Here is a 27,619-nt window from a genome sequence, read left to right as displayed (position 1 = left end):
AATCAGGGGTTAAGAGGACAAACCTGACTTAACTTGACACAACTTTTACACACACACACAGAATCAGAACGAACCCTTGATTATAAGGACATATGTGCTTTAAATAGACATTTCCTATACAGCTACACATACACATACAGAATCAGAACACATCCCTAGCTATGAGGACAAACCTGCATTACCTGAACACTATACACACGCACAAAGAATTAGAACTAGCCCCTAGTTATAAGGGCATACATGCTTTAAATGGACACTGCTCATACACCTAAAAAACTCTGAACACATCCCTAGTTATGAGGACAAACCTAAATTGTCTGGACAATATACATACACACACACACACACACACAGACAAAGAATTAGAACCAATCCGTAGTTATGAGAACAAACCTGGCATAACTGGACACACTGTATACATACCATAACACTCATTACCTTTAAAGAATAAAAACTTCAGGTAGACCCTTGAAACCCAACATGAACCTCAAGGGAAGCAGACTTGCAACTTGAAATTTTGTTTTGTCCTTTTCTTATAGTTGAACATGTACCGTCCTTGAAAGATACCAATAATCAGAAGCAAATTTATTCCATGGAGCTCTATAGTCATTTAAATTCTGGATGAGTGACTCTATAGCGATTAAGTCTTACCAACCAATAAGAAAGGACCAGCTAAACAATGTTCATTTTCTGGTATGCTTTATTTTAACAAAGGCCATTGCCTTTTCAGGAAACTTGTACTCAGATGAACAAGACTTGAGAACCTCCATTTTAAACTAAACAAAAGGCCACCAATCCTTACAATAAACTTTCAAGGCATTTTTTTGAATGTCAAACCTCGGTTCCTAACAAAATCTCTGATATTTTGTACAGTTCTTTCCCTTAATACTGGGTCCTCAGCAAGCCTGCACTGTTCACACTCAGCTTTGGTTGCAAGATGTCCTTTCGAAATGTGCGTTTTGAAATGCTTCATGACGGCACTGACTTCTGCTGAGCTCCATGGTCTCTTGACAACTCTCCTTCCGGGGGTCTCTGAAAAACAACACTTAACTTTGGCACATAAAATGACCAATATAATAATTTCTTAACTAGCTTGCTAAAACTGAGTTTTTATATTCCAAATGTAGTAAAAATTTGGCTTGAATTAGTTGCAAGTGGTCTTTTCATAAAGCAAAAGTGTCGAATTTCTTCCTTAAATAGTGATTGATGACTTGTAAAATTTAAATGTTGGGGAAAAATGCATGAAATAAACATGATACTAAAACCACAATAAGGCAATTTTAAATGTTTGACAATTAGGATTTCACAAAAATGATTTAAGACCATTTTAAAAATGTTACGGACCTGCATGAACATGACTACATTAATATTGAATAATGTTTTAAAAAAAATGTTTATCTACTTACCTCCAGAGCTCTTTGCATCATCCTTGAGCTTTTTTCTTTTTCCTGAGAGGGAAAAAGAACAGTTAAAATCTAATTTCAACTCTACAACTGAAAAAGTTTGGCCGTGGTATGTCTTAACAGATAGCATATGAGAAATTTTATCCCATGCCTTGAATAACATTTACAATGGATTACTGACAAGAAATAAATTCTTAAAATGTATCCTATCATTTATCTGTTTTTGAATCTTAAATCTGAATTGACACCTTACTGGATAAAGTCCCTTTAAAAACTGAATAACATATCTGTCAATTTCTTAAATACCTGCAGAGCTCTCAACATCATTATGGGGTTTCGTTCTTTTTCCTGAAGGATAAAAGACATACTTAAAATCAATTTGAAGTCTAGAATCCAAAGTTTGACCATGTGAAATCTTAGATATGTTTACATAATCTGCCATAAACTGCCACTGAAGATTGTTTTTAACATACACATATTATACACAGGCACACATACGCACTGACCGTGGTATCAGGAGGCATTGTTGTTTTTCCTATGGAAAAAATATAAATTATATGAATAAAAATAAGCCCCTTGATGGTGTCCCATTTAATCTAGTTGTGAGAAGTGTGAAGTGACCAAGCCAAAAAAGATTCAAAGCTGTAATAACTGCAAAAATGGCTTTTACAATGTTTTTAAAAATAACTGTCTGATTTTAGTCTTGATTTAAAAATTTTTTAAAACAAACATATACACAATTTAACCATGAGAAATCCTAACAAAGTATGTAGGAGAAAGTTTGTCATACACACCTGTGGAGCTCACGGTCTCATCAAGTGGCGCTGTTCTTTGTTCTATAGAAAACAATAAATAAAACAATGATTTAAAAATTAAAACAAGAGTAACAAGAACATTAATACAGTATAGTTAAATATTTGTTTAAAACAAACAAAAGCTGGACTGTCTTAGCTCTCAGCAACAACCTGGTGCTTCTCTATTTTTCCTGACAGAAAAAGAAAACTAAAATCCAAATGGTGTGGCAATGTGAAAAATCAGTTAAAGATACATATGTAAATACATATAATCTTAACTATTGGTAACTTAGTTATGACAGAGATGTCACGAAGACATGATGTCAGCATTTGTTAGTGATCTTTGGCAAGACAGCATTAATTGAGGCACCCTATGTATATACATAAGGGAGAGTGCATAAAATTACGAACACATGAGGTCCAAAATGATCACTTTAATACACACAAAAAAATATTGTGTTATTGCATGGTCTTACACCTCATCAAACACACACCTCTGATGCTAACGGTCTCATCATGGGGTATTGTTTTTTGTCCTATAGAGAGAGAAAAAAAACCAAATCAAACTATGTGTAGACTCATATGCAAGAATTAAAACAAAATCCATTTTAACTCAATCCAAATAGTTTGACCTTATGAAATCTCAAGAAGAAAGATTATTTCATGCCAAGAGTAACATAGGACACAGACCTGTAGACCTCACGGTCTTATCATGGGGCATAGTTGTCTTAGAAGTTGTCTGTTGTTCTATGGAGAAATAAAATTAAAAGTAAATATTTTCATAGAAAGCAAAATACCATCTTTCACAAGCCAGTAACATGAACATGACAACATTAAAGTTGAATTAGAATAAAAAAAACAAAAATAACCCCCAGCAAATTGACTAAAAAAAAACAAATAAAGGTATTTCAGCAAAGGTTTTCTTAAAAACCTGTAGGAAATTTAACTGACTGGCCATAGTTAAGACAGATAGAAAATGTACATATAAAAAGGTCCCACATTTCACAGTGCATATCAGGACAAAAACCAAACCATAAAGTCCAAGAAACTCAACTATAGTATTTTGTTGTGAAACTATCAGGACACAAGGGTACAAAACAATTTCTAAAGCATTGAATGTTCCCAGGAGCATAGCAGTTCAGTAATTGCAAATAGTAAGATGTCTGAAACTACCAGGACTTTTTCTAAAGCTGTCTGTCTAACTAAACTGACTAATCCAACAATGACCGTGACCTTGGAGTCAGCCAATCAGCATTTAAAAGCCTCTGGAAACATGAGAACAATGAGTCTGTGGCCTGATGCAGCAAAATTAAATAAGAAAAAAAAAAGACTTTGGGCAAAAACCAAAGCACTATCTGATGAAACCAATGCAATAAAAATGAAAACACTTTCCATCCAATCTGATGGAGCTTCACAGGATCGAGCACAAAAGCGTTTAAATCCAGGTGTGAGAAGATTTACATCAGTGAAGATTCTCAGTCATGCAGATGAAGTTATCTGGAAATTGAGTCATGGCAACTGGACTTTGTTCAATCAAAACGTTTCACTTCTCATGCAAAGTAGCTTTAGTCAGTCTTTCACACTGATGAATGTACAAAATGAAATGTTTTGACCTAACAAGGAAAAGTCTAGTTGCCCTTACTCAACTTCCTGATATGTAGAGACTTAATCAAAAAGCTTAGTGATAACCCCCAAATGGGAAGGGTTACTTTTGATATATTACACGCTGTGTCGAATGATTTACATTTTAACTAAACATTAGATGTTAACAATGTGTTAAGATGTAGCTGTGCAACAACAACAACATTGAATACATACCCCTTTGTTCAACGGCAGAATCTGACTCTTCATCTTCACTTATGTTGTCAAGTTCTAAATCCAATTCAGCTATATATAAAAAAATAAAAATAAAATATTGGACATATATATGTGCAATGAATACCAAACACAAAATAGATTCAATCTCTTATCTACCATTAATTGAAGTGTGTTTAAGTAGCCATCCTTTTTACAATTTTTTTTCATAAATATACTCTGAGTGTACAGATATGCAGACACATAACATGCAGCTAAAACACCAAAGAATGGATAAGGACATTGGAGTATTGTGAAGTGGCCTTCTACAATCCCTGATCTATATCTGATTGAACACCTGCGGAAAGCTAAAACATGCAGTCTGAGAAAAGGCACCCTTCACACCTGACACATCTGGAGAAATTAAGTTAAGGGTACTATCATTTTTGTCCAGGCTAGTTTCAATAGTTGGCTATTTAGACCACAATTCTAAACAATGTCTGATTTTCATTAGTTAATTTTCAGTAAATTCTGATACACTTTTTTCAGTTCCAAATTATCTCAGTGGCCATTGTGGGTTGTTCTCTTTTATTGAAAGGGTACCAATAATTTTGCCACATCTGTAAATTTGCTGTTCAGCATACTATGATTCATTCAGGCCCTAAATGGGTGTCTAAAAGCTGTTTTTATTATTGCAAATGTGGCCAAATGACCCTTTATCACTTATCTTATCTTTACACTACTTTCACTGCTCAAATATTGTTGGATTTATATTGTTCATGCAAAATACTTTATGAAGTGCCATTATCAGTTTATTTATAAACTAGTACACATACCTTCAAAATCTATGTCATCCAGACCTTTTCCTTGGAATCTTGCAAGAGTTCCTTTCTCCATAGCCATTAACAGCTTTGAGATTTTTGCAATCTCTATTGTTGCTTCTGGCAACCGATAATAGCTTCTGTGGACCCGTATGTCGTGGCCCAAGAAGTTTGCGAGTTGATCCAGTTCATTATCTTTTAGGTTCAGAATCTGGGACAAAGTTGCAACATGTTTCCGGAGATGTGTAGACCTGAGATATTCAGGGTTCTGTGCACCACACTGACTTGCAAAAACCCTGATGCAGTCTTGCCCCCTGTAATAGCTAGTGGGTCCACATTTTGGCCTGGCAAATAGAAAGGGGTTGTCCTTATCAACTCCACATGCATCTCTCTTGTCCACCAGTAGAGTTAATGAGTTGAGGTGTTCACAGTTTAACAAAACAGCAACTTTTCTCCCTCTCTTGCCCATGATTTCCACTCTGCTGTAAAGCTTGGACATTTTTTGCTCAAATGGTGACAGGCCAACGGCTATGTCGGGATGGAGCTCAGTCTGGTCTCTTTTCTTGAAACACTCAAGGGTCATTTTTGAGACCTCTCCTGCACGACGTCTGTTGAAGACTATTATTTGTGTCAGTGTAACTTTAGCAAGATCGGCATATATTTGGGAAGACTCCGAAATTTTCAGGCTTTCAAAAGCATCATGCAATTTTTTCTCCAGGCATTTGTTTAGAAGCTGCACATCTTTTGTGAATGGTATGGTGGATGGTTTGTTGAACTTAGATTTGCTCAAGGTAGAAAGAGCAGAATGGGAAACAAGTTGTGTCCATTCACTTGAGCACAGCCTTTTGAATCGCTCTGCTGCTTTTATCATGCCATCATCCTCTGCTGCAATGGCCCTGCTGAGAATAATGTCACCAATCTTATGAAGTGAATGTCCTAATTTCAGTGCAAGACTTGGTGTCTTGTATGTGTGGCTCTCTTCATCATAACCAGCGACATCTTTCACAGCCTCAATGACTTTAAAAAACAAGTTTGGCTTCAATGCTTCTTCCAAATTATAAATGGAGAATTTTCTTCTCAAGGTTAGCAAAAGTCTGCCTACTTCGCGAAGCTTCTGTCTGATGTACTCAGCTTTTGTTGGATCACTTCCGTGCTTGTTGTAAAGACATTGACCCATTTGCAGTATGAGGAAGTCATTTCGAACTTAAGATGAAATATCATCTTCCTTCATGTTTGCTAAGATCTTCCACAATCCAGGAGACAGGGTTTGGGAGAATGTTGTCTCAGCAATATCAGCCATAACCAAGACTTTGGCCTTACCAGTTGCTTCAGAGTCTGATGCAGTCTTTGAAGGGCATCTTTTTGTGTGACGCCACAACTCTTTGCGAATAAACATTCCTTTACAATATGCACAATGCACATACGCTTTGGTGCTAATCTCAATGTCAAATTTTCTTGGTCGTCGTTTGAGTTTTAGTGGTCCACTCCGATTGTCCATAACCTCTTGGTTATGCTGATAGTTACCTTTGTTTCGAAGCTTCTCTAACAACCTTTTTCTCTCCTGGGAGTGTTTAGGGAGCAAGAATGCAGCTGCAATATCTGGCTCAGTCCCTTCATGGTTTTTAAGATGACGAGAAATTTTAGACTGGGGTTTTTTGCACACATAGCAATAGTTTTTCTGGGTGGAAGAGGCGTCTTTGGGTTTTGGCACAATTTCACTTGTCCCTCTTTCATCAGAAATCTCTGTTTGTATTTTTTGAGAACTGTGAAGCATCTCATTTTTGTTCTTGGTGGTGTCATTCTCAAAGGGTGCAGAGTCACATAGGAGAGGTTGACCTGAGCTTGTTTTGTCACTAAGCATGTCCTGTTCATTAAAAGAACAGTAAGTGGATTGTGACAAACTGTTCTTTGTTTTCTTAGAAGTCCCTGAAACAACTGGTGTTATCTTGCGTGGTGATTTGTGAGGACTGATGTTAAGGCTATAATCGCTACCGTCATCGCTACTTTGAGTAGAGTCCGGCATGTACTGTTCATCTGAGGATTCTTCAATATGAGGTTCTGACTCTTCAGAGTCGTTTCTTTCGTCCAGCTTAAAAAAAAAATGTTTTGCACAATCAGAAATACTGTACAGTGTTTACAGTACAATACCTTCACACAACAACCCTCAAAAGTGCGTAAAAAAAATTAAACATACCAGTAACTCTTGTCTCTTTATAAAGCAGCTTTTGTGCCATGACCTTGAACATACTGAAAATAAGAATTTATTTTTGTCATCAGCTCAGTACACTAAAACACCACACACTTAAGAAAACTGCTGAAGGTATTAAACATGTTTAAGAAATAATGACTTGAAAAGAAAAAAAAATAAAAATAATTAAAAACATCTTTTTTTGGAAGAGGGTCACAAACCAATAAAACACCTACATTAATGAAAAGTACAAGCACATCCAGTACAGTATACTCACATTTGCATTTTAACCCAAGCCATTTTATGCTAGCCAAAGGTCCTCTGCAATCTCCACAAGAATCCAAGCTGGAGATAACAGCACTGTAAACGACATGGCGGCACTGCACATGGAAAAATATAATTTTTGTTTTTACTCAATATTTCATATTTTTCAATTGAGCGTAAAAGTTTGCATCCCTAATGTTGACATCACTAGAAGACAAAAACTAAGCAAAATAAATACTAAAGCAAACAAAACAAAAGCAAAAGTATATAATTTAATGCCCATTTAGCTTGTACAAAACTCCCTTCATTTAAAAGTAATGAATTCTGTCAATTTCAAAGCCCTTACTGTTAAATGACAAAAGTACTAGTATATTTTAACAACATAATATTGGAACATCTGTACCAGCTGAATGGATTAAATATTCTGTTCATGGGGAAAAAAATCTTTTCAGATCATTTCAGATGCAAACTTGTGCACTCAATTATACATTGCAGCAAAAACAACTGTATTAAAGTTAGTGGATAGGAATTAATACTTATAATACCAATTTTCAACTTGGTCCCTATGGCTTTAGTTAAGGGTGTAAATATACAATTATGGTTTTTAACTTCAAACTTCAGTTCAGATTATGTCATCTCGTCCACACTATGGAGGTTGTGATCGTGATCAACCTGCTTTTCCAGAGCCCCTCCAGATGATATTATCTCAACTCCTAATGACGTAAACCTTCTCTGGGTAATGTTATTGTACATTTACACCCTAAACTAAAGATATGGAGAGCAAGTTGAAAATTGGTGATGTTGCCCTATAAACACATCAAGGTAATAAAATACTACTTTACCTTCGGTCCAACACTCACTTTTACTGAACAGAATACATTATGTGATCTCAATGCAACGTACAGATAACCAGAAACCAGTGTGGATAAGGTTGCAGCTCATAAGAACCAGGTCTCAGCAATGGCAATCCTAGACTTTTTGGGCCCCTAGGCAAAAATGTATTTGTCATAAAACCACTTTTTAAAACCACACATAGCATAATTTAGATTTATACAACGTATTATTTATAGTACACTTGTCTATATTTCTTTGCATCTAAATTTCATACCATTCTTTCCTTTCATAGCTTCACAGTTAGCTTAGTTCAGATACAGCTTCCATCAATTTACTAAAAAAAAAGTATTGTCCAAGTTAGCTATAACCAGCTAAGCTAACAAGGTAAATTCTGGTATCCTAAATCTGACTTCAGCAAAGCTGGACACATTAGGCTGCTCTGCTAACTTAGTTAACTAATGTTAAACGTCACAGTAAACAAAAAAAAACAAAAAAAAACCAATGTGATACAAAGTTCTGTTACTCAACTCTCTCTTCACAACAATTACAAATATATTGGCAGCTGTTACCTAACACTTTATTTTTATTATTATTATTATGATTATTAAATTTAAATTGATAATGCCTCTTGATTTGTTAGCTGGTTTTAATTATTTCATTAAACCCATTTGTTTACACTGAATCATGCACAACTGGGGCGCTCTTTGGAAGGTCTGTGACTGGTAATTTCATTGTAAATTCTGCACACAGCCAGTGCTGTACATAATTTAACTTTTGTCAACCTCGGGGGCCCCGACTGGCCTGGGGCCCCCAAAGAGTTGCCTGCCTTGCCTGCTAGCAAGGAGCACCTCTGGATCTCAGCTGTCTATTACTGCATATCTACAGATAATACCAGCTCATTGTTTTTTCTCTATTTTTGATCAGTAAGGAAATGAGTAGGCAATAAAAGGTGTTACACAAAATCCTAAACACTTTTCCAGCTGACAAACTCTATAGTATGCATCAAATATGCACCCCTACTCACATCTTATTTCACTTAAAGCCATAATGGTTGAACAAAGCTCTGAGCCACGTAGACAAGAAATTGCTGCTTTCTTATAGTAGAACTAGGATGTAAAAATCACTGACTATAGCCATCATTAATCCTCATATTTTAAAAAACAGTTCTGGATCTCCACAATTTGCCACTAGCATAGTTACATCACATCAAGTATGCAACTAATTATCATAAAATTGTAGGTTTCTACATTTTTCAAAAAAAGAGCAACATATTTCTGCATATGCTCCAAAATTGGTTAAAAGGAATGCTTTTCCCTCTGACTGAAATAAAGTTTATATTGAGCTTTCAGTCTTGGATTGGGACTTATTGATAATAAAAATAAAATAAAACATTTTTCCCTCGCGAAAAATAGATAAAATTTCGAAATTTTTATGACCAGTCTAATAGAAGGTGATGCGATTTGCTATCATTAAACTGTGCATATCAAGTCCGTGCCCTATCCACACTTAAACTCAATACAACAAACAACTCTTATAATGGTGTAAATATTTGAAGGTCATAGTGGCAAAATGTCCTTGCATTTAAGCTTCACGTCATGCCCATCCCCCACTCGATGTGTAATCAAGATTTTCAAACACATTCTGACATTATCTATTAAGGGTTTTACCTCTCGCCCTTACAAAAGGATCCTGTGACTAAATACATTTAGTTATCATGGACTCTAATCCCTCCACCAGTTTCTGTTGTTATGGCATTCAGACACCACAACACCCTCGTGAAGACAACAGTCTTGGTACAGAAACTAGGATGATCTTTGACGTTTCAACACAAAACCCCAATTCAGTGTCCACAAAGAATACTTTCTCACTTACCTTGTCTTTATCTGACGAGGAGGAAGCTGCACTGCATTCTGGCACAACCACTAAAGTCTCATCACACAAGTCCTGTAAATGTGTGAAAGAGGCAACACTTTGAGGCATGATATCTACTAAATAGAAACCGCAACAATATGTAGTCTATCCAAGAACTATTGATGATTCAGCATCTTCTGCGACTTTCACTACTAACAGCAGACATGAATCATCATGCCATGAAAAGCATGAATAAAAGCAGGTTTTTCCAAATTTCCCCACATACAGTCAACCATTACACATCTCATGCACTAATTAATATAACTTACAGTTTGATTTTCATCCAAAGCTGAATCTGGCTGCTTGGTATCGGGCTTGGAATTTTCATCACAAGGCATCTGAAATAGGACAGACGAATTGAAATCTGCATTAATGGTGTGAACATTCGATGGTCCTCCCAGTGGCAAAATGTCCTTGCATTTAAGATTCACGTCATGCCCATCCCCCACTCGATGTGTAATCAAGATTTTCAAACACATTCTGACATTATCTATTAAGGGTTTTACCTCTCGCCCTTACAAAAGGATCCTGTGACTAAATACATTTCGTTATCATGGACTCTAATCCCTCCACCAGTTTCTGTTGTCATGGCATTCAGACACCACAACACCCTCGTGAAGACAACAGTCTTGGTACAGAAACTAGGAAAATCTTGGTGGTGGAACAAGGAAGTTCAGGAGTGTATTCAGAGAAAGAGGTTAGCTAAGAAGAAGTGGGACACAGAGGGCTGAAGAAAGTAGACAGGAGTACATGGAGATGCGGCGTAAGGTGAAGGTAGAGGTGGCAAATGCCAAACAAAGAGCATATGAGGACTTGTATGCTAGGTTGGACACTAAAGAGGGAGAAGTGGATTTGTACAGGTTGGCCAGACAGAGAGATACAGATGGGAAGGATGTGCAGCAGGTTAGGGTGATCAAAGATAAGGATGGAAATGTATTGACAGGTGCCAGGAGTGTTATGGGAAGATGGAAGGAGAACTTTGAAGAATTGATGAATGAGGAAAATTTAAGAGAACGAAGAGTAGAAGAGGTGACTGGTGTGGAGGAGGAAGTAGCAAAGTTTAGTTGGAGTGAAGTGAGGACGACGTTAATGAGGATGAAGAGTGGAAAGGCAGTTGGTCCTGATGACAAACCTGTGGAGGTATGGAAGTGTCTAGGAGAGGTGGCAGTAGAGTTTCTGACTAGTTTGTTTAACAAGATCTTGGAGAGTGAGAGGATGCCCGAGGAATGAAGGAGAAGTGTACTGCTGACTGTTTTTAAGACAAGGGAGATGTGCAGAGCTGTGACAACTGCAGAGGAATAAAGCTGATGAGCCAATAATGAAGTTGTGGGAAGAGTAGTGGAAGCTAGGCTAAGGTCAGAGGTGAACATTTGTGAGCAGCAGTATGGTTTCATGCCTAGAAAGAGTACAACAGATGCAGTATTTGCTTTGAGGATGCTGATGGAGAAGTACAGAGAAGGTCATAGGGAGCTGCATTGTGTCTTTGTAGATTTAGAGAAAGCGTATGACAGGGTGCAGAGAGAGGAGCTGTGGTATTGTATGAGGACGTCTGGAGTGGCAGAGAAGTTTGTTAGAGTGGTGCAGGACATGTATGAGAGCTGTAAGACAGTGGTGAGGTGCTGTAGGTGTGACCGAGGAGTTCAAGGTGGAGGTGGGTCTGCATCAAGGATCGGCTCTGACCCCCTTCTTGTTTGCTCTGGTGATGGACAGGCTGACAGATGAGGTTAGACAAGAATCTCCATGGACTATGATGTTTGCGGATGACGTGATTTGTAGTGAGAGCAGGGAGCAGGTGGAGGAAAATCTAGAGAGGTGGAGGTCTGCTCTGGAAAACAGAGGAATGAAGCTTAGCCGCAGCAAGACAGAATACATTTGTGTCAGTGAGAGGGAGCCAGGTGGAACGGTGAGGTTACAGGGAACAGAAGTGAAGAAGGTGCAGGACTTTAAGTACTTAGGGTCAACAGTTCAGAGCAATGGAGAGTGTGGAAAAGAGGTGAAGAGGCGAGTGCAGGCAGGTTGGAACAGGTGGAGGAAAGTGTCAGGTGTGTTATTGATAAAAGAGCATCAGCAAGAATGAAAGGAAAGGTGTTCAAGACGGTGGTGAGACCAGAGATGTTGTTCGGCTTAGAGACAGTGGCACTGAAGAAAAGACAGGAGGAACAGCTGGAGGAAGCAGAGCTTAAGATGTTGAGGTTCACTTTGGGAGGGACGAGGATGGGCAAGATCAGGAATGAGTACATCAGAGGGACAGCTCATGTTAGATGTGTTGGAGATAAAATAAGAGAGGCCAGATTGAGGTGGTTTGGACATGTTCTGAGGAGAAACTGAATATATTGGTAGAAGGATGCTGAGGTTGGAGTTGCCAGGCAGGAGGTCTAGAGGAAGACCAAAGAGGAGATTTATGGATGTAGTGAGAGAGGACATGAAGTTAGTTGCTGTGAGAGAAGAGGATGCAGAGGACAGGGTTAGATGGAGACACATGATTCACTGCTGAGACCCCTGAAAGGGAACAGCCCAAAGGAAAAGAAGAAGTAAACCATTACACATCTCTTGCACTAATTAATGTAACTTACAGTTTGATTTTCAGCCAAAGCTGAATCTGGCTGCTTGGTATCGGGCTTGGAATTTTCATCACAAGGCATCTGAAATAGGACAGACGAATTGAAATCTGCATTAATGGTGTGAACATTCGATGGTCCTCCCAGTTGCAAAATGTCCTTGCATTTAAGCTTCACGTCATGCCCATCCCCCACTCGATGTGTAATCAAGATTTTCAAACACATTCTGACATTATCTATTAAGGGTTTTACCTCTCGCCCTTACAAAAGGATCCTGTGACTAAATACATTTCGTTATCATGGACTCTAATCCCTCCACCAGTTTCTGTTGTTATGGCATTCAGACACCACAACACCCTCGTGAAGACAACAGTCTTGGTACAGAAACTAGGATGATCTTTGACGTTTCAACACAAAACCCCAATTCAGTGTCCACAAAGAATACTTTCTCACTTACCTTGTCTTTATCTGACGAGGAGGAAGCTGCACTGCATTCTGGCACAACCACTAAAGTCTCATCACACAAGTCCTGTAAATGTGTGAAAGAGGCAACACTTTGAGGCATGATATCTACTAAATAGAAACCGCAACAATATGTAGTCTATCCAAGAACTATTGATGATTCAGCATCTTCTGCGACTTTCACTACTAACAGCAGACATGAATCATCATGCCATGAAAAGCATGAATAAAAGCAGGTTTTTCCAAATTTCCCCACATACAGTCAACCATTACACATCTCATGCACTAATTAATATAACTTACAGTTTGATTTTCATCCAAAGCTGAATCTGGCTGCTTGGTATCGGGCTTGGAATTTTCATCACAAGGCATCTGAAATAGGACAGACGAATTGAAATCTGCATTAATGGTGTGAACATTCGATGGTCCTCCCAGTGGCAAAATGTCCTTGCATTTAAGATTCACGTCATGCCCATCCCCCACTCGATGTGTAATCAAGATTTTCAAACACATTCTGACATTATCTATTAAGGGTTTTACCTCTCGCCCTTACAAAAGGATCCTGTGACTAAATACATTTCGTTATCATGGACTCTAATCCCTCCACCAGTTTCTGTTGTCATGGCATTCAGACACCACAACACCCTCGTGAAGACAACAGTCTTGGTACAGAAACTAGGAAAATCTTGGTGGTGGAACAAGGAAGTTCAGGAGTGTATTCAGAGAAAGAGGTTAGCTAAGAAGAAGTGGGACACAGAGGGCTGAAGAAAGTAGACAGGAGTACATGGAGATGCGGCGTAAGGTGAAGGTAGAGGTGGCAAATGCCAAACAAAGAGCATATGAGGACTTGTATGCTAGGTTGGACACTAAAGAGGGAGAAGTGGATTTGTACAGGTTGGCCAGACAGAGAGATACAGATGGGAAGGATGTGCAGCAGGTTAGGGTGATCAAAGATAAGGATGGAAATGTATTGACAGGTGCCAGGAGTGTTATGGGAAGATGGAAGGAGAACTTTGAAGAATTGATGAATGAGGAAAATTTAAGAGAACGAAGAGTAGAAGAGGTGACTGGTGTGGAGGAGGAAGTAGCAAAGTTTAGTTGGAGTGAAGTGAGGACGACGTTAATGAGGATGAAGAGTGGAAAGGCAGTTGGTCCTGATGACAAACCTGTGGAGGTATGGAAGTGTCTAGGAGAGGTGGCAGTAGAGTTTCTGACTAGTTTGTTTAACAAGATGTTTGCGGATGACGTGATTTGTAGTGAGAGCAGGGAGCAGGTGGAGGAAAATCTAGAGAGGTGGAGGTCTGCTCTGGAAAACAGAGGAATGAAGCTTAGCCGCAGCAAGACAGAATACATTTGTGCCAATGAGAGGGACCCAGGTGGAACGGTGAGGTTACAGGGAGCAGAGGTGAAGAAGGTGCAGGACTTTAAGTAAGTAGGGTCAACGGTTCAGAGCAATGGAGAGTGTGGAAAAGAGGTGAAGAGGCGAGTGCAGGCAGGTTGGAACGGGTGGAGGAAAGTGTCAGGTGTGTTATTGATAAAAGAGCATCAGCAAGAATGAAAGGAAAGGTGTTCAAGACGGTGGTGAGACCAGAGATGTTGTTCGGCTTAGAAGAAGTGTCACTGAAGAAAAGACCGGAGGAACAGCTGGAGGAAGCAGAGCTTAAGATGTTGAGGTTCACTTTGGGAGGGACGAGGATGGACAGGATCAGGAATGAGGACATCAGAGGGACAGCTCATGTTAGATGTGTTGAAGATAAAATAAGAGAGGCCAGATTGAGGCGGTTTGGACATGTTCAGAGGAGAGACAGTAAATATATTGGTAGAAGGATGCTGAAGTTAGAGTTGCCAGGCAGGAGGTCTAGAGGAAGACCAAAGAGGAGGTTTATGGATGTAGTGAGAGAGGACATGAAGTTAGTTGCTGTGAGAGAAGAGGATGCAGAGGACAGGGTTAGATGGAGACACATGATTCACTGCGGAGACCCCTGAAAGGGAACAGCCCAAAGGAAAAGAAGAAGTAAACCATTACACATCTCTTGCACTAATTAATGTAACTTACAGTTTGATTTTCAGCCAAAGCTGAATCTGGCTGCTTGGTATCGGGCTTGGAATTTTCATCACAAGGCATCTGAAATAGGACAGATGAATTGAAATCTGCATTAATGGTGTGAACATTCGATGGTCCTCCCAGTGGCAAAATGTCCTTGTATTTAAGCTTCACGTCATGCCCATCCCCCACTCGATGTGTAATCAAGATTTTCAAACACATTCTGACATTATCTATTAAGGGTTTTACCTCTCGCCCTTACAAAAGGATCCTGTGACTAAATACATTTCGTTATCGTGGACTCTAATCCCTCCACCAGTTTCTGTTGTTATGGCATTCAGACACCACAACACCCTCGTGAAGACAACAGTCTTGGTACAGAAACTAGGATGATCTTTGACGTATCAACACAAAACCCCAATTCAGTGTCCACAAAGAATACTTTCTCACTTACCTTGTCTTTATCTGACGAGGAGGAAGCTGCACTGCATTCTGGCACAACCACTAAAGTCTCATCACACAAGTCCTGTAAATGTGTGAAAGAGGCAACACTTTGAGGCATGATATCTGCTAAATAGAAACCGCAACAATATGTAGTCTATCCAAGAACTATTGATGATTCAGCATCTTCTGCGACTTTCACTACTAACGTGTGCACAGCAGACATGAATCATCATGCCATGAAAAGCATGAATAAAAGCAGGTTTTTCCAAATTTCCCCACATACAGTCAACCATTACACATCTCATGCACTAATTAATGTAACTTACAGTTTGATTTTCAGCCAAAGCTGAATCTGGCTGCTTGGTATCGGGCTTGGAATTTTCATCACAAGGCATCTGAAATAGGACAGACGAATTGAAATCTGCATTAATGGTGTGAACATTCGATGGTCCTCCCAGTGGCAAAATGTCCTTGCATTTAAGCTTCACGTCATGCCCATCCCCCACTCGATGTGTAATCAAGATTTTCAAACACATTCTGACATTATCTATTAAGGGTTTTACCTCTCGCCCTTACAAAAGGATCCTGTGACTAAATACATTTCGTTATCATGGACTCTAATCCCTCCACCAGTTTCTGTTGTCATGGCATTCAGACACCACAACACCCTCGTGAAGACAACAGTCCTGGTATAAAAACTTGGAAGATCTTTGACATTTCAACACAAAACCCCAATTCAGTGTCAAGAAAAATGTCCTTACTCACTTTCTCCTTCCCTGAGCTGTAGGACATTGCACACACAAATATTTTTATAGCATGATAAATTATTTGCATTGCCAAACGTTTAAAAAATAAATGTACATCACAATACAATTTAGCTTCTGTTTTAGTCAACAAAAACATTGTTTTAAAAGAACAAATACATACCATTGAGCGCCAAGGCCATGGAGAATCCCCGTAGTTGTAGGTTATCTCCTCATTTGGTAAAATTTGTCTAACACTAAACAGGCAAAGATGTGGCTTTCCTTCCACAACAATTGTCTTCACTCTGCAGTTGGGATTTCTGTGCTCGTCGTTTACTAATCGTCCTAGCGTTCCATCCTCTTTTGAAGCATCCATGCTGCAAAACATATAAGCAATAAATTTACAGTACAAACATTTTTGTGGGTTTAAACAAAGATGAGCTTGTTAGCAACTTTGTGGGTATGCAAAATTTTGCATTTTGAGCTACTGAGTCAAACTCTCTCTTTACTAACCATTACAACCCCAATTCCAAAAAAAATTGTTGAGAAATTGAGAATGTGTGAAAGATAAATTAAAGCAGAAACAATGATTTGCAAATTTAATAAACCCATACTTTATGCACAACAAAATCTAAACAAAATGTCAGATTTCAAAACTGAGACATTTTATCCTTTCGTGGAAATTACTGGCTCATTTTGAACAACAACATATCTCAAATTTGGAAGAGGGGCAATAAAAGGCTGGAAAAGTAATTGCTGCAAATGAAAAACAAATGCAGGAGCATTTGACAACTAATCTAGTTAATTTGCAACATGTCAGCAGCATGACTGTGATTAAAAGGAAAATTTCAGAGGCAGAGCTGCTAAAATGTAGGGATGGGTAGAGGTTCACCAATCACTGTGAGCAAGGGACAAGGCCGGAGGTCAAAACTGTATCTATGTGATCTTCGGCCCCTCAGCCGGCACTGCATAAAAAAAAAATAAGCATGATTCTGAGCTGGACTTCACTGCAGGGGCTCATGACAACTTACATAAATTACTGTCTGTGAACATGGTTCGCCGTGTAATCCACATATGCAAGTTGAAGCTGTATCATGCAAAGAAGAGGCTGTAGGGGAACACAATCCAAAAACCACAGCCATGTTCTCTGGGCCAAAGCTCATTTAAAATGGTCTGAGGCAAAATGGAAACCTGCTTTGTCAGATGAATCCAAATTTGAAATTGGATTAGGAAACCAAAGATGCCCTGTTCTGCGGACTAAAGAGGAGAGGGAGCATCCACCTTGTTATCAGCGGTTAAAACTGTTCAAAAGCCTGCATCTCTATTGGTTTGGGCGTGCATTAGTGCCTATAGCATGGGCAGCTTATACATCTGGAAAGACACCATCCATACTGAAAAGTACAGAGGTTTTAGAGCAACATTTATCCCATCCAAACAATGCCTCTTTCAGGGAAGGCCTTGCATATTTCACCAAGAAAATGCTAAACCACATCATGCATCCATCCCAACAGCATGGCTTCACGGGAAAAAATATGTGGGTGCTGAACTGGCCTGCCTGCAGTCCAGACCTTTCACTAAAAGAAAACATTTGGTGCATCATCAAACAAAAAAATCCAGCAACAAAGGCCCAGGACTTTTTAGCAGCAAGAATCATGCAGAAGACAAAAATAGGTCAACATTCCTCTCCTAAAACTCCAGCAAATGGTCTCCTCATTTCGGAGACAGTAGTTAAAAGAGGATGGGATGCTAAATAATGGAAAACATCACCCTCTATCTTTTTAGATGTTTTGAAGCCAAATTTTAACTAATATTTTCCATTAAATGGTAGAATGTCCCAGTTTCAACATTTGACATGTTGATTTAATTTACCTTTAAACATATGTTTTGGAATTTGGGTTATACTATATATCATATTTCTCATTTTATTTATCATCTTTATCTTCATTTTATTAGGCACGTAAAGTTTATATGGAAAATGTCATTGCTACTTCATGTGTTATCAGAATAACATGTAAAACTCAACTTCTTTGCTCAAATTCTTCTCAAAAAGTAGCAAATTTACCAATAAGACGTTCCATTCCACTTGAAGTCGAACAAGTACTTCCCTTGGGTGTCATTAACATCTTTACTTCTACAAAGAAAGCCACGGTATTCCACAACAAAGGTTGATGCTTCAATATGTTCCACTGCAAACACACCTCTCCCTAAAAAAGGGCAGGAATAAAGTAAATACAAACATGTCCAAGTCCAAATGTTTCTTTAATTAATTAATCCACTCCTTACTTATTCTTTCAAAGATAACAATCTTGTAAAAATCTTGAATGTAATGAGGTCTACTAACCATGGTGCATTAATACCATACATGCAACTGAATTTGTAGTAGCCCTACGGTTGTTGCAGTAGAAGGAAGGATCATTAGTGTATTGTGTACAGAAGTAGTGAATCAGTGCAATGGTTTCAGCACTTCAACATTTGCTGTAGAGTGGAATATATTATATTTTTCATGCTGAAAAATTACCGTTAGGCCCAGAAGCATATGGACAAAGTGACTTGGACACTTTTAGCTTATTTAGACTTTTCCCAAAATTCTGGCATCTACCATTTAGGAATTATAGCCATTTGAAGAAGAGAACTTCCAATTTCAGGGATTCAGAGGTATTTGAACACATTCACCCAAATGCTTCGAAAACTGTTCACAGTGCAGATTGATAATGATCCACATATTTTGAAAGCAAGTCAAGGCTTTTTGAAGGCAAAGAAATTAAATATTCTTCAATGGCCAAGTTAGTCACCGGATCTCAACCCAACAGAGCATAGATATTCACCACTATGTTACACTGTATGATTCCTGTTACATTATTCTCTGTAACCTGTACATTAAAATTGAGTAGTTTGCTTAATTTTGTTCATTAACATTATTTTGTTACATCTCCTTGCATTTCTAATCCCATATTTATTTAAGTTTCTATATTTTAATGACATGTGGGAAGATTTGTAAATGTGATGCACAACTTACCTTTAAATGCATTTATATTTCGTTGCTCAATGAAAGCTTTGTCTTTGCCTGACAGAATGTGTTCTATTGCATCCTGTTCGGGCTTCTTTCTCTTCCTTCTCTCCATGTTGACTAAAAAGATTTCCAGAGAACATAACGGTTAAATGACTAAAATCTCATATACGAATATAGGTAATTTCATCCTGGCAATCACATCTCAGTATGCACACAGCATATTTTCACTAAATCCAAAGAAACTACCGCAGGGAAATGCCTACTTATGATTAAGCTTTGATATATATATATATATATATATATATATATACACACACACACTCTGCAAATGTGCATGTGCAGCATATACCTTAACTTTTGTTGCTCCTGTCCAAAGTTCACCTTCATAGTATATAACATGAGTTGGCTTTGAGTAAGTTGTAGGGACAGGTGATGTACTGCTAGAGTGCACCTGAATTACTTTTTTTTTTCCCTCTAAGTCTACATATTTGGCAGATTCTCAAATACTGGCCTTCAAAGAAACTTTAGATACATTATTGATAAGTCGAATTCATCGTCTGTAATAGCAACTCGGTCGTGCTTAATGTTTTTCTTTGAGTTCCGTGCGGTAAGCCTACAGCTGGAACCGAATTTAAAGGCCACTTTCAGAAAGATACAGTACCTGTGCGTATACACGTGTTATAGTTTAGGGACATATCTGATTGATTTAGAGACCACTGAGGATTACTATAGAATGCCCATACACAAAAAATGTGAGAAACGTGCCTCGCTGAATTTTTTTTTCAGACGCAGTCGCATTTTACCAAACGAACGGAGCTTCGTCGTTACTCCTAATATTCAACGTGTGTTGGTTACGCAAAGTTAAACCGTGCACCGAGTAAAACGTAATAAAACATTCAAACTTAAAAAGTAGCCGACTGCTTCCAGAACGGTGGTTTTAGGAACGCAGCTCTACTCCCAAAATAGTCGAAGCGCACATGCAGCCACTTCCGAACGAAGCCCTTTAATTGCTTAACTTTCTCTCATTAGTCTTAACCTGAAGTGCTGTTGCTGATTAACAGCCAACTAGCTTAAAAAGTGTCCGACTGTAAACAAAATGAGCTAAAGAAAGTATATTTCAAATAAACTTACCTTCAACACGAGTTTAACGATGTACTTCACCTCCACGTAAAATAAAGCGCATGTACGTAAATCGATCACTCCCTTTACCTGTTGAAAGTCCCTCAATACGGCTCATTGCGCATGCCCATCGTCGTCGGTCTCGGACCAATCACAGCAGCCGATTCGAGCTCTCTGACATTGATGACATCTAATGCAGCCAATCGCTGAGCAGGATTGTCCACCAATGAGTGGCGCCAATTTTGTGTATAATACGCCAAAAATGTGTAAAGAGCGGCAATAGCATCGACTCACCGATAGGAGCCGCATGATACACAACGAGCACACACTGACACACACGAAAACATCCGGTGAATGGCACTATTAGGACATTTGGAGAAAAAGCGGGAAATGACTCATATCATACTTATAAACATTTCTGCACTGCTCGACTTGTTAGGACAGCAGCCCTGTCCTAATAGGTACGGTCACACACAAACTGCCTTCATAATGTCGGTATGTAAACAGGTAAATTGTACTCATAGTTACGTGCACCAACGCACATACACACACACACACACACACACACACACACACACACACACACACACTCTAAAATAGGGTTCCTTATTTATCCCAGACCCCAATGATGCCCTGGCAGAGACTATAGATGTTGTCCCACGTGCTGTCCCAGGCTATCAACATAATTTGATTAGTGACCTGGTAACTATGAGTGTGTGGGACCTCATCATTCAAATCCATTGGGATTCCTGGGGTAGAAGCTGACGTTACATGGCTCAACCCCCCACCCCACATTGCAGCCCTGCCCTTGTGACATGTATGAACACAACTGAGTGACTGGGTGATTAATGACTTGGCACATGGTACCATTGACAAATTCTGGAGACTCTACACAAAAGCCATCATCCTTGTCAGAATAGCACCATTCTGGAAACATCTGGCTGTTTGCTGCTGGCCTGAAACACAGGGAATATGTAGTAGGGTTATGTATGTATGTTGCATGTATGCATCTATGTATGCTGAGCATGTTCGCCTCTAGCTCAGCATTGTCAGAGTAAAACAAAGATCACCCACCTTGTTTGTGTCTGTGTGTGTGTGAGTGAGAAATCATTATTTCTTACATTTTTCTCTCTATAAGCTCCAAGTTGGTCTCTGCACTACAAAGAGTAGAATCCCTTTTTATAATAACATCATCTGCTTGGCATGCATTTCCTGGCATCTCCTCATTTCATTAGCACAGTACTTCCATTAATGTACGTTTCTTCATCAGTTGTGTCTCTAGCTAATAATAATCCAGCCTAATTGGAAAATGAACAATGGGCCTGCCAGCATTCCCAGCAGGGCTTACTGAAACTGGAAAGTTTCCTCTTCTGCCTAAGTTTTTTTTTTTTTTAAATGGAATGTCTGCATATTAAAGGACATGAATAATTAGTAGCCTTAAACCTTCCGGTTATATTAAATTTTCATCTGACTCCTGAAGAGCTTTAATTTGTGATTTGCTCACAAGCTTTGGTTTGTTAGATGATAGGGGGAACAGTGGAAAAGTGTATATCATTTAGCGAGTGTGATTTATTTTTCCCAGATGAAATGACTGCCAAACTGAGATCACGTACATTTAAATATTATTTACTTTTTGAACTTGCAGATCTATCTGCCTTCTACAGGAAGAGTGAAGTGTGAATTAATAAGCCCCATTGCTGTTTTCCTCATCTGCAGTATCCTGTTTTCATCATAGCTATCACCTTTAATAAGAATTGTTGTTAATGACATCTGTGGCTGGGGTGTAACCTTTAGCACTCCATCCTGGTTGCTCTATGCCTCACTCTCACAACATGAAGAAGAGGTGGGAAGTGTTTGAAAATTTCCCAAGACATTTTTACTTTACTTGTCAACCTTGCTATAAAAGCATTCACTGAATCCACAATTACACTCTCAAAGTGCAGAAATAAGTGGTAGAATATGACAAGAGTGCACATGGCTCAGGCATACAAATACCAGTCAGCTGTAAGGAGGATGTGAAGTATCTCTTACACATTACAGCATTACCAAATCAACCTAATTGTGGCCACCTAAGGATGTGCTGGTGCAAGTGTTTTACAAAAAAGAAAATCCTCTTGTAATGTTAAAACAACAACAACAAAAAAAAGAACTAATATTAAAACTTTCACACCTTCATGGACTATTTTATTTGACCTTTTGTGGTTAATAAACACATTATTAAACAGATGACATCAGTGGGGCACTAAATTTATGTGTTCATATGTTGATGTTTTTGGCCTTTGACAATTGTGTTAGTCTTCCGGTTCTAACAAGGGATTTCCTTAACATACCAAGAAATAAGTAGAGAGTTGTGATAGCGTTGCCAGATGTTTGTTTAAGCTGTGAGAGTGTCATCCTGTCTGTAGATGCACATAACACCCTGTTAACATGAACAGGTTTTAAGCAGTGGCAAGCTTAGGAGATTACAGTGGCTTAGATCCTTTGACCTCCCCCTTCGCAGTGTATCGCTCAATTGAAATAGATTCAGCCGACTTTTGTTCAAAACAAAAGAATTCATCCTCCTCCTTCTTCTCCTACCCCCTACACCTTGCTTTCTTTTGGAATTTGAAATTCCTCTAAATGAAAAATTATTCATTCTTAGGGTTTTTTTTGTTTTGTGCAACAGACGGTCCCATTTTGCCCCCTCCAATGAGGAGGAAATGAGTTGTGGGAGCGGATTCCTTTCACACAGAGACCTCAGTAATCGTGTGGCTGCGTGTCACCAGCACACCATAGTGACAGCAGCTTTTAATTAATCCCACATCCCAGTGGCCCTGCCCATTGGTGGCTTTTTCACCCAAACTTTTTTCCTCTTGACTTTTTCTGTGTGTTTGACTATGTGTGGTGGGGCTGATGTCTCGAACTGCAGCCTCTCAAACCACTGCAACGTGAGTGCATGACTTGTGCAGTTACAGGATGACACTGCTGTCACTTTTCCACACTTCTAAAAGCGGTAGATAGGTCGCTAACTGCGTTCCCGTGTTTAAACTTTCCGATGCCAACTCCACCAACTCTGTTTGCATTAGTTTGGTAGCTGTGACTGAAACTATGCAAGTACACAAAGTCCACATGAAATGTTAATAACCCTTTCAGTTGCTTGTCCAACACTGGGCCAGGGATGTAACGTCTTTGCTGCACTGCAGTGATCGTATGTTGAGGTGCTTAAGGACAGCAAAATAATGAGGCCTTGAAGTGTCTGTGTTCACCTTCTGGTGCCCTGATGAATGGTGACAGGTTGTATTTACAATCCTAAAAGGTGCTGACATTGCAGAATTCTGCACTTCCTGGAGAAGTACCAAAACACTGCTACCCTTGAGCAAAAGTCTGTGTTGGTGACTGATAGACTTCTGGACAGAGAGACAGAGAGTGGAATATTGTCTGAAGGTAAGATTGGCAAAAGGCTACTATCAGACCTGCTGAGTTCTGTCCTGCTTGGTCTTCAAAACATCTTGGAAGAAAAAAAATCAGAAAGTGAGCAGGAGATTAAAATTTTCAGCCTGAAATGTATATAATTTATATTGGCCTTCTTGATGAATGAATGTTATTTAGCAGACTGTTACGAAAGTGCTGTTTCAGGGTCAGCATGAAACATTCGGTGCGATTATTGATGAGCTGCGAGGTTGTTGTTTTCTGTGTCTTGCCCTCAAAACCAAAGAAAATCGGACAACCACATACAAATACTGCAGACACAAACGTTCGCTTACTATTCAGCATTATTTGGTTGTAGCAAGCATTAGGTTAACAAAGTGGGCTAAACTTGCATGTGATTAGGCTGTCAACATATTAAAATAATGAGCTGCAGACAGAGCCACATTGGCATGCAGATACAGTACTGACATTTAAAGCTGTAAAGAAATGGATCGATGAGAAGCTTTCGCCTTGCGCTGCAGATCTGCTGGGGTAATGGAGAAGTTGGACCCCTCAGAACCTGGGAATCAAATGATTATTCTCTTGCATCAGACTTCATGAACAAATAGGACTGTGGGTCGATTAAGTTCTAAGGGGGACGTGGTGTTGATCTTATAAAGGGCATCTTGAGATGTATGGCCTCTTACAAGATCATTTAAACCACTTAATGGAGGACAGGAATTAATGGCTGCCATGGCGAAGAGTCCATTATATAGATATTGTCATAACATATTGTGTATATTTCATAATGGCATGGACACCAGTCATCAATTCTGCTTTTGTTTTGGCTTCAGCCTGTTTTTAAATGACAGTATTGACTCTCTTTATTTTTGTGTAGATGGTATAGAATAAGTTGCTGTCTTCATACAGTGATATAGATGTGTTGTCATTGTCTGCCATTGTGGGGTTGCACAGTCTTGATGGTGGTGGCTCTTGTTAATTTGTATTAATGTCAGATAATTTAGAGTTGCAATGGATGTATGTGCACGCCTTGTGCTCTCAGGCAAAAAATTGGATTCATTAAGAAGACTGAGGAGCTGGTTAGGTTTTTTGGCCTCATGGTTTCAGGTCACTGAATAATGCGACAAAATGGAGAACGTCCTGGCGTGGAGGATAGAATGGGAGTGGGGGGGGCTGGTCTAAGACAGAGGTGAGAGGACAACACCCCGTCTTAGGAATACATCACTCACACTGACACATTTCTCACTGGACACACTGTTTCACCCCTGCGCTCTTTTAAGGCTAGAAGAGACTGTGCTTGTAACTGAAAGGAACGAAGTCACATGACCCTGTTGTTATAACTGTGACATTATAGTTTTAAGTTATACTACTTGCATGCATATCGATCAGTATGACTCTCTGTGTTAATTAGATGAGTGAACAGTGTGCATTGGTTCATATGGATGCACAAGTGTTATGTTCATAATTACACATTCTCAGATGCCATCTTTTTAGGTATGTTCAGCTAAAACTAATTTGATCTACAACTCCAATTCGAAAAAAGTTGGGGAGATGTGTGTTAAACTTGATGCTGCCACCAAAATCAAAAGCTAAAAGCTATTTTCCATGATATGGTTAAAGGTCTCAGCTTCAACATCTGATGTTTATGTTGTATAATTGCAAATCATTGCATTATGTTTTTATTTAGGTTTTACACATTGTCAAAACTTTGTTTTAAATTGGGGTTGTAATACAACAGTCTACTATAAATCCGTTTATGAATTGTGGTGCTTTGCATAGATATGTGTTCTTGCTATTTTGTGTACTTCATTCATATCAAAAAGACTAGTCAAAACAGCAGAGCCATATCTGTATAATGCAGTACAGCTCAACAGCTACACAAAGTCAGGCCCTCCAAGTTGTGGCCCATCTAAAACAGTTTTAGAAGATGAATGATGATGAAAAGATGTAATAAAAATAAACATTATGTGCCTTTTAATTGAGTTTTTGCATCATTGTATGCAATAAATGTCCAGCAATAGTCAAATATTAGTCAAATCAAATTAGTCTGTATCAGTGGTAGACTTATGGTGAGACAACTCAGCTTGTGATCTGAAGGGGATGGAGTGAATGTGATCGTGATGTACCTGAAATGAGAAGTGGCCTTACTGAATCTTCCCTCTATAAGTAAAGGTTAAAATAAAAATATAAGTACTGTCTTTGAATTTCTTCCAATCTGATTCCCAATTCAAATATTTGTTTGCAATGACCACACCTGGAAATCACAGAGCATGTTTGTATTAATGGCACATTTAAATAATAAATATAAATGGATTTAAGAGAACCACACACAATAACTAAAACACATGAACACACATAGACACAAAGCGCTCGATAATCTTACAAACTAGCAAAAGTGCAGGGCCTGAGCCTTGGTTTAGCTTCTGACCCTAGTATTGCTCTGCTCAGCATTTAGAACCCATTAAATTGTGGGTCTGTTTTATGTGCAAGCTGAATGCAGCAGGATGTGAGGAAGAGCAGGGGAACAGTAAGTGCCCTTTTTAATTTATTTTTTCGTAAGTGTGTGTTTGGGGTATTTTAGTCTGATTGTTAATAACGCACACGTTACGTGGCTTAAGATGCTGATAGGTCATCATATGTAAAAACTGCAAATAAAGGGTAAAACTAAAAACAAACAACTCAAATTGGACCTCAATATTAACTCATCATACTTCTCAAGTCAGTTGGCCATTAGCTAAAAATCTGACCTTTTCCACAATCATTTCTAGCATTCCTCCAAAAAAACAAAAAAACCCTGTAATGAATGCCAGAGGGTCTCTCCTGAGCAGAGCACCCTGACGGTGGACAGGTTGCTTAACATGGTCTCTCATGACTGGCTATGCTTTGTGGTGCTGATGTGCATTCATTTTTCATCTCTTGAGATCTTTGAACTGAGCCTAACCTGACCTCATTGACCTCTAATCAGTCATAGGGCCACATGGCCTGTGCTTGATCCTGCTAATGATGCTGATGGAGAAGACCCATGCCCAGCTACTGGCCACTATGCGGTCCTCAAGGGGAGCTTTGATAAAAGCATCCATAGGAATGCAAATGTGACCGGCTGCCTGACCAGTACATTACAATAGGAATAACTGCAACCTGGGGCAGACAGTGCAGCTGCCCCTGTTAGTTTCAAACTCTGGTTAACATAAAAGACAAACATAATTAAGTCCTGTGAATGTCACATAGGAGACAAATGCATGTGACATCTTGTGGTGTTTAAAGACTTGTTTGACCTCAGTGAAAACATCAGAGTGATTACGTTACTGTTTAAAGGGACACGAGAGTCAAGGGTCATGAGTGATAAGTGAGGTCACACAGGGTCACCACCACTCTGGTTCATCAATTTTGCCCCAGTGTAGTCAGCCAAAATGCACAAAGACACTTTTTCATTAATTATTTTCAGTAAAAATTACAACAATAGGGAGCTGCTTTTACCATTTGTTGCAACTTTCATTCATCATGTATCTGAGAAACATTCTCAGCACTTTAAAGCAATGAGGATATTTTAGTCAATAGAAACCCATGTGAGTAATTTACTTGATCCCTAAAGCTTATAAATAATATAAAAAAATTGCTATTTTAGCTAAGAAATTATACTGTGCATATTATCACAATGTTTAGTAATTCTGCTTCACAATAGTACATTTTAAGATGTTCTTGAGTACTTTTGCATTTGTCAAAAACTGATAACCGCGGTGAGAAAAATAAAGTAAAAAGCATAGAAAAAATGCTTTTTGTTTTGTTTAATTTACTTAAAACATAGCACTTTTTTTAATGGAA

The 27,619-nt window shown here is 38.8% G+C and overlaps 3 protein-coding genes across 19 annotated transcripts in view; 1 reads left to right on the top strand and 2 right to left on the bottom strand.

Moving 5' to 3' along the window:
• Positions 1–27,619, top strand: part of macrod2 (mono-ADP ribosylhydrolase 2) — a 393,934-nt gene that overhangs the window by 54,250 nt on the left and 312,065 nt on the right. The gene's annotated exons all lie outside the window — the stretch shown is intronic.
• Positions 50–5,989, bottom strand: LOC137138102 (uncharacterized). Its single transcript, XM_067525037.1, has 9 exons — positions 4,828–5,989; positions 4,016–4,084; positions 2,888–2,944; positions 2,692–2,733; positions 2,198–2,239; positions 1,910–1,938; positions 1,710–1,751; positions 1,407–1,448; positions 50–1,032 (listed from the first exon to the last, which is right to left on the bottom strand). Exons 1-9 carry the CDS (start codon positions 5,987–5,989, stop codon positions 970–972), a joined length of 1,548 nt encoding a protein of 515 aa, XP_067381138.1. The 3' UTR covers positions 50–969.
• Positions 5,792–20,925, bottom strand: LOC137138073 (uncharacterized). 8 transcript variants are annotated; one of them, XM_067525009.1, is made up of 15 exons: positions 19,277–20,925; positions 18,602–18,645; positions 18,323–18,464; positions 16,445–16,637; positions 15,844–15,912; positions 15,528–15,599; positions 15,086–15,154; positions 13,333–13,401; positions 13,025–13,096; positions 12,583–12,651; positions 10,279–10,347; positions 9,971–10,042; positions 7,278–7,380; positions 7,007–7,059; positions 5,792–6,901 (listed from the first exon to the last, which is right to left on the bottom strand). In XM_067525009.1, exons 2-15 carry the CDS (start codon positions 18,618–18,620, stop codon positions 6,017–6,019), a joined length of 1,956 nt encoding a protein of 651 aa, XP_067381110.1. In that variant the 5' UTR covers positions 18,621–18,645; positions 19,277–20,925; the 3' UTR covers positions 5,792–6,016. The 8 variants fall into 8 exon arrangements, 5 of the variants coding, with proteins under 5 accessions (XP_067381110.1, XP_067381084.1, XP_067381091.1 ...); XM_067524983.1 differs by lacking the exon at positions 18,602–18,645 and having other exon boundaries at positions 19,277–19,387; positions 20,402–20,925; XR_010915884.1 differs by lacking the exons at positions 5,792–6,901; positions 18,602–18,645 and adding an exon at positions 8,125–8,250 and having other exon boundaries at positions 7,022–7,059; positions 19,277–19,387; positions 20,402–20,925.

This window comes from Channa argus, chromosome 1 (assembly GCF_033026475.1).
Source record: "Channa argus isolate prfri chromosome 1, Channa argus male v1.0, whole genome shotgun sequence".
NCBI classification, from domain to species: Eukaryota; Metazoa; Chordata; class Actinopteri; order Anabantiformes; family Channidae; genus Channa; species Channa argus.
The sequence above is the reverse complement of the archived record's forward strand: the minus strand, read 5'-3'. Positions and strand labels throughout refer to the sequence as shown.

Coding starts and splice junctions, on each gene's coding strand:
- LOC137138102 (XM_067525037.1), bottom strand. CDS start 5,989: ATGGGTCAATGTCTTTACAACAAGCACGGAAGTGATCCAACAAAAGCT. Junction 2,734..2,887: donor TAAGACCGTGAGGTCTACAG/GTCTGTGTCCTA, acceptor CTCTCTCTATAG/GACAAAAAACAATACCCCAT. Junction 1,033..1,406: donor TGATGCAAAGAGCTCTGGAG/GTAAGTAGATAA, acceptor GTTGTTTTTCAG/AGACCCCCGGAAGGAGAGTT.
- LOC137138073 (XM_067524990.1), bottom strand. CDS start 19,382: ATGGAGAGAAGGAAGAGAAAGAAGCCCGAACAGGATGCAATAGAACAC. Junction 18,465..19,276: donor AAATATAAATGCATTTAAAG/GTAAGTTGTGCA, acceptor GCCCTTTTTTAG/GGAGAGGTGTGTTTGCAGTG. Junction 12,652..13,024: donor CCTCGTCAGATAAAGACAAG/GTAAGTGAGAAA, acceptor GTCCTATTTCAG/ATGCCTTGTGATGAAAATTC.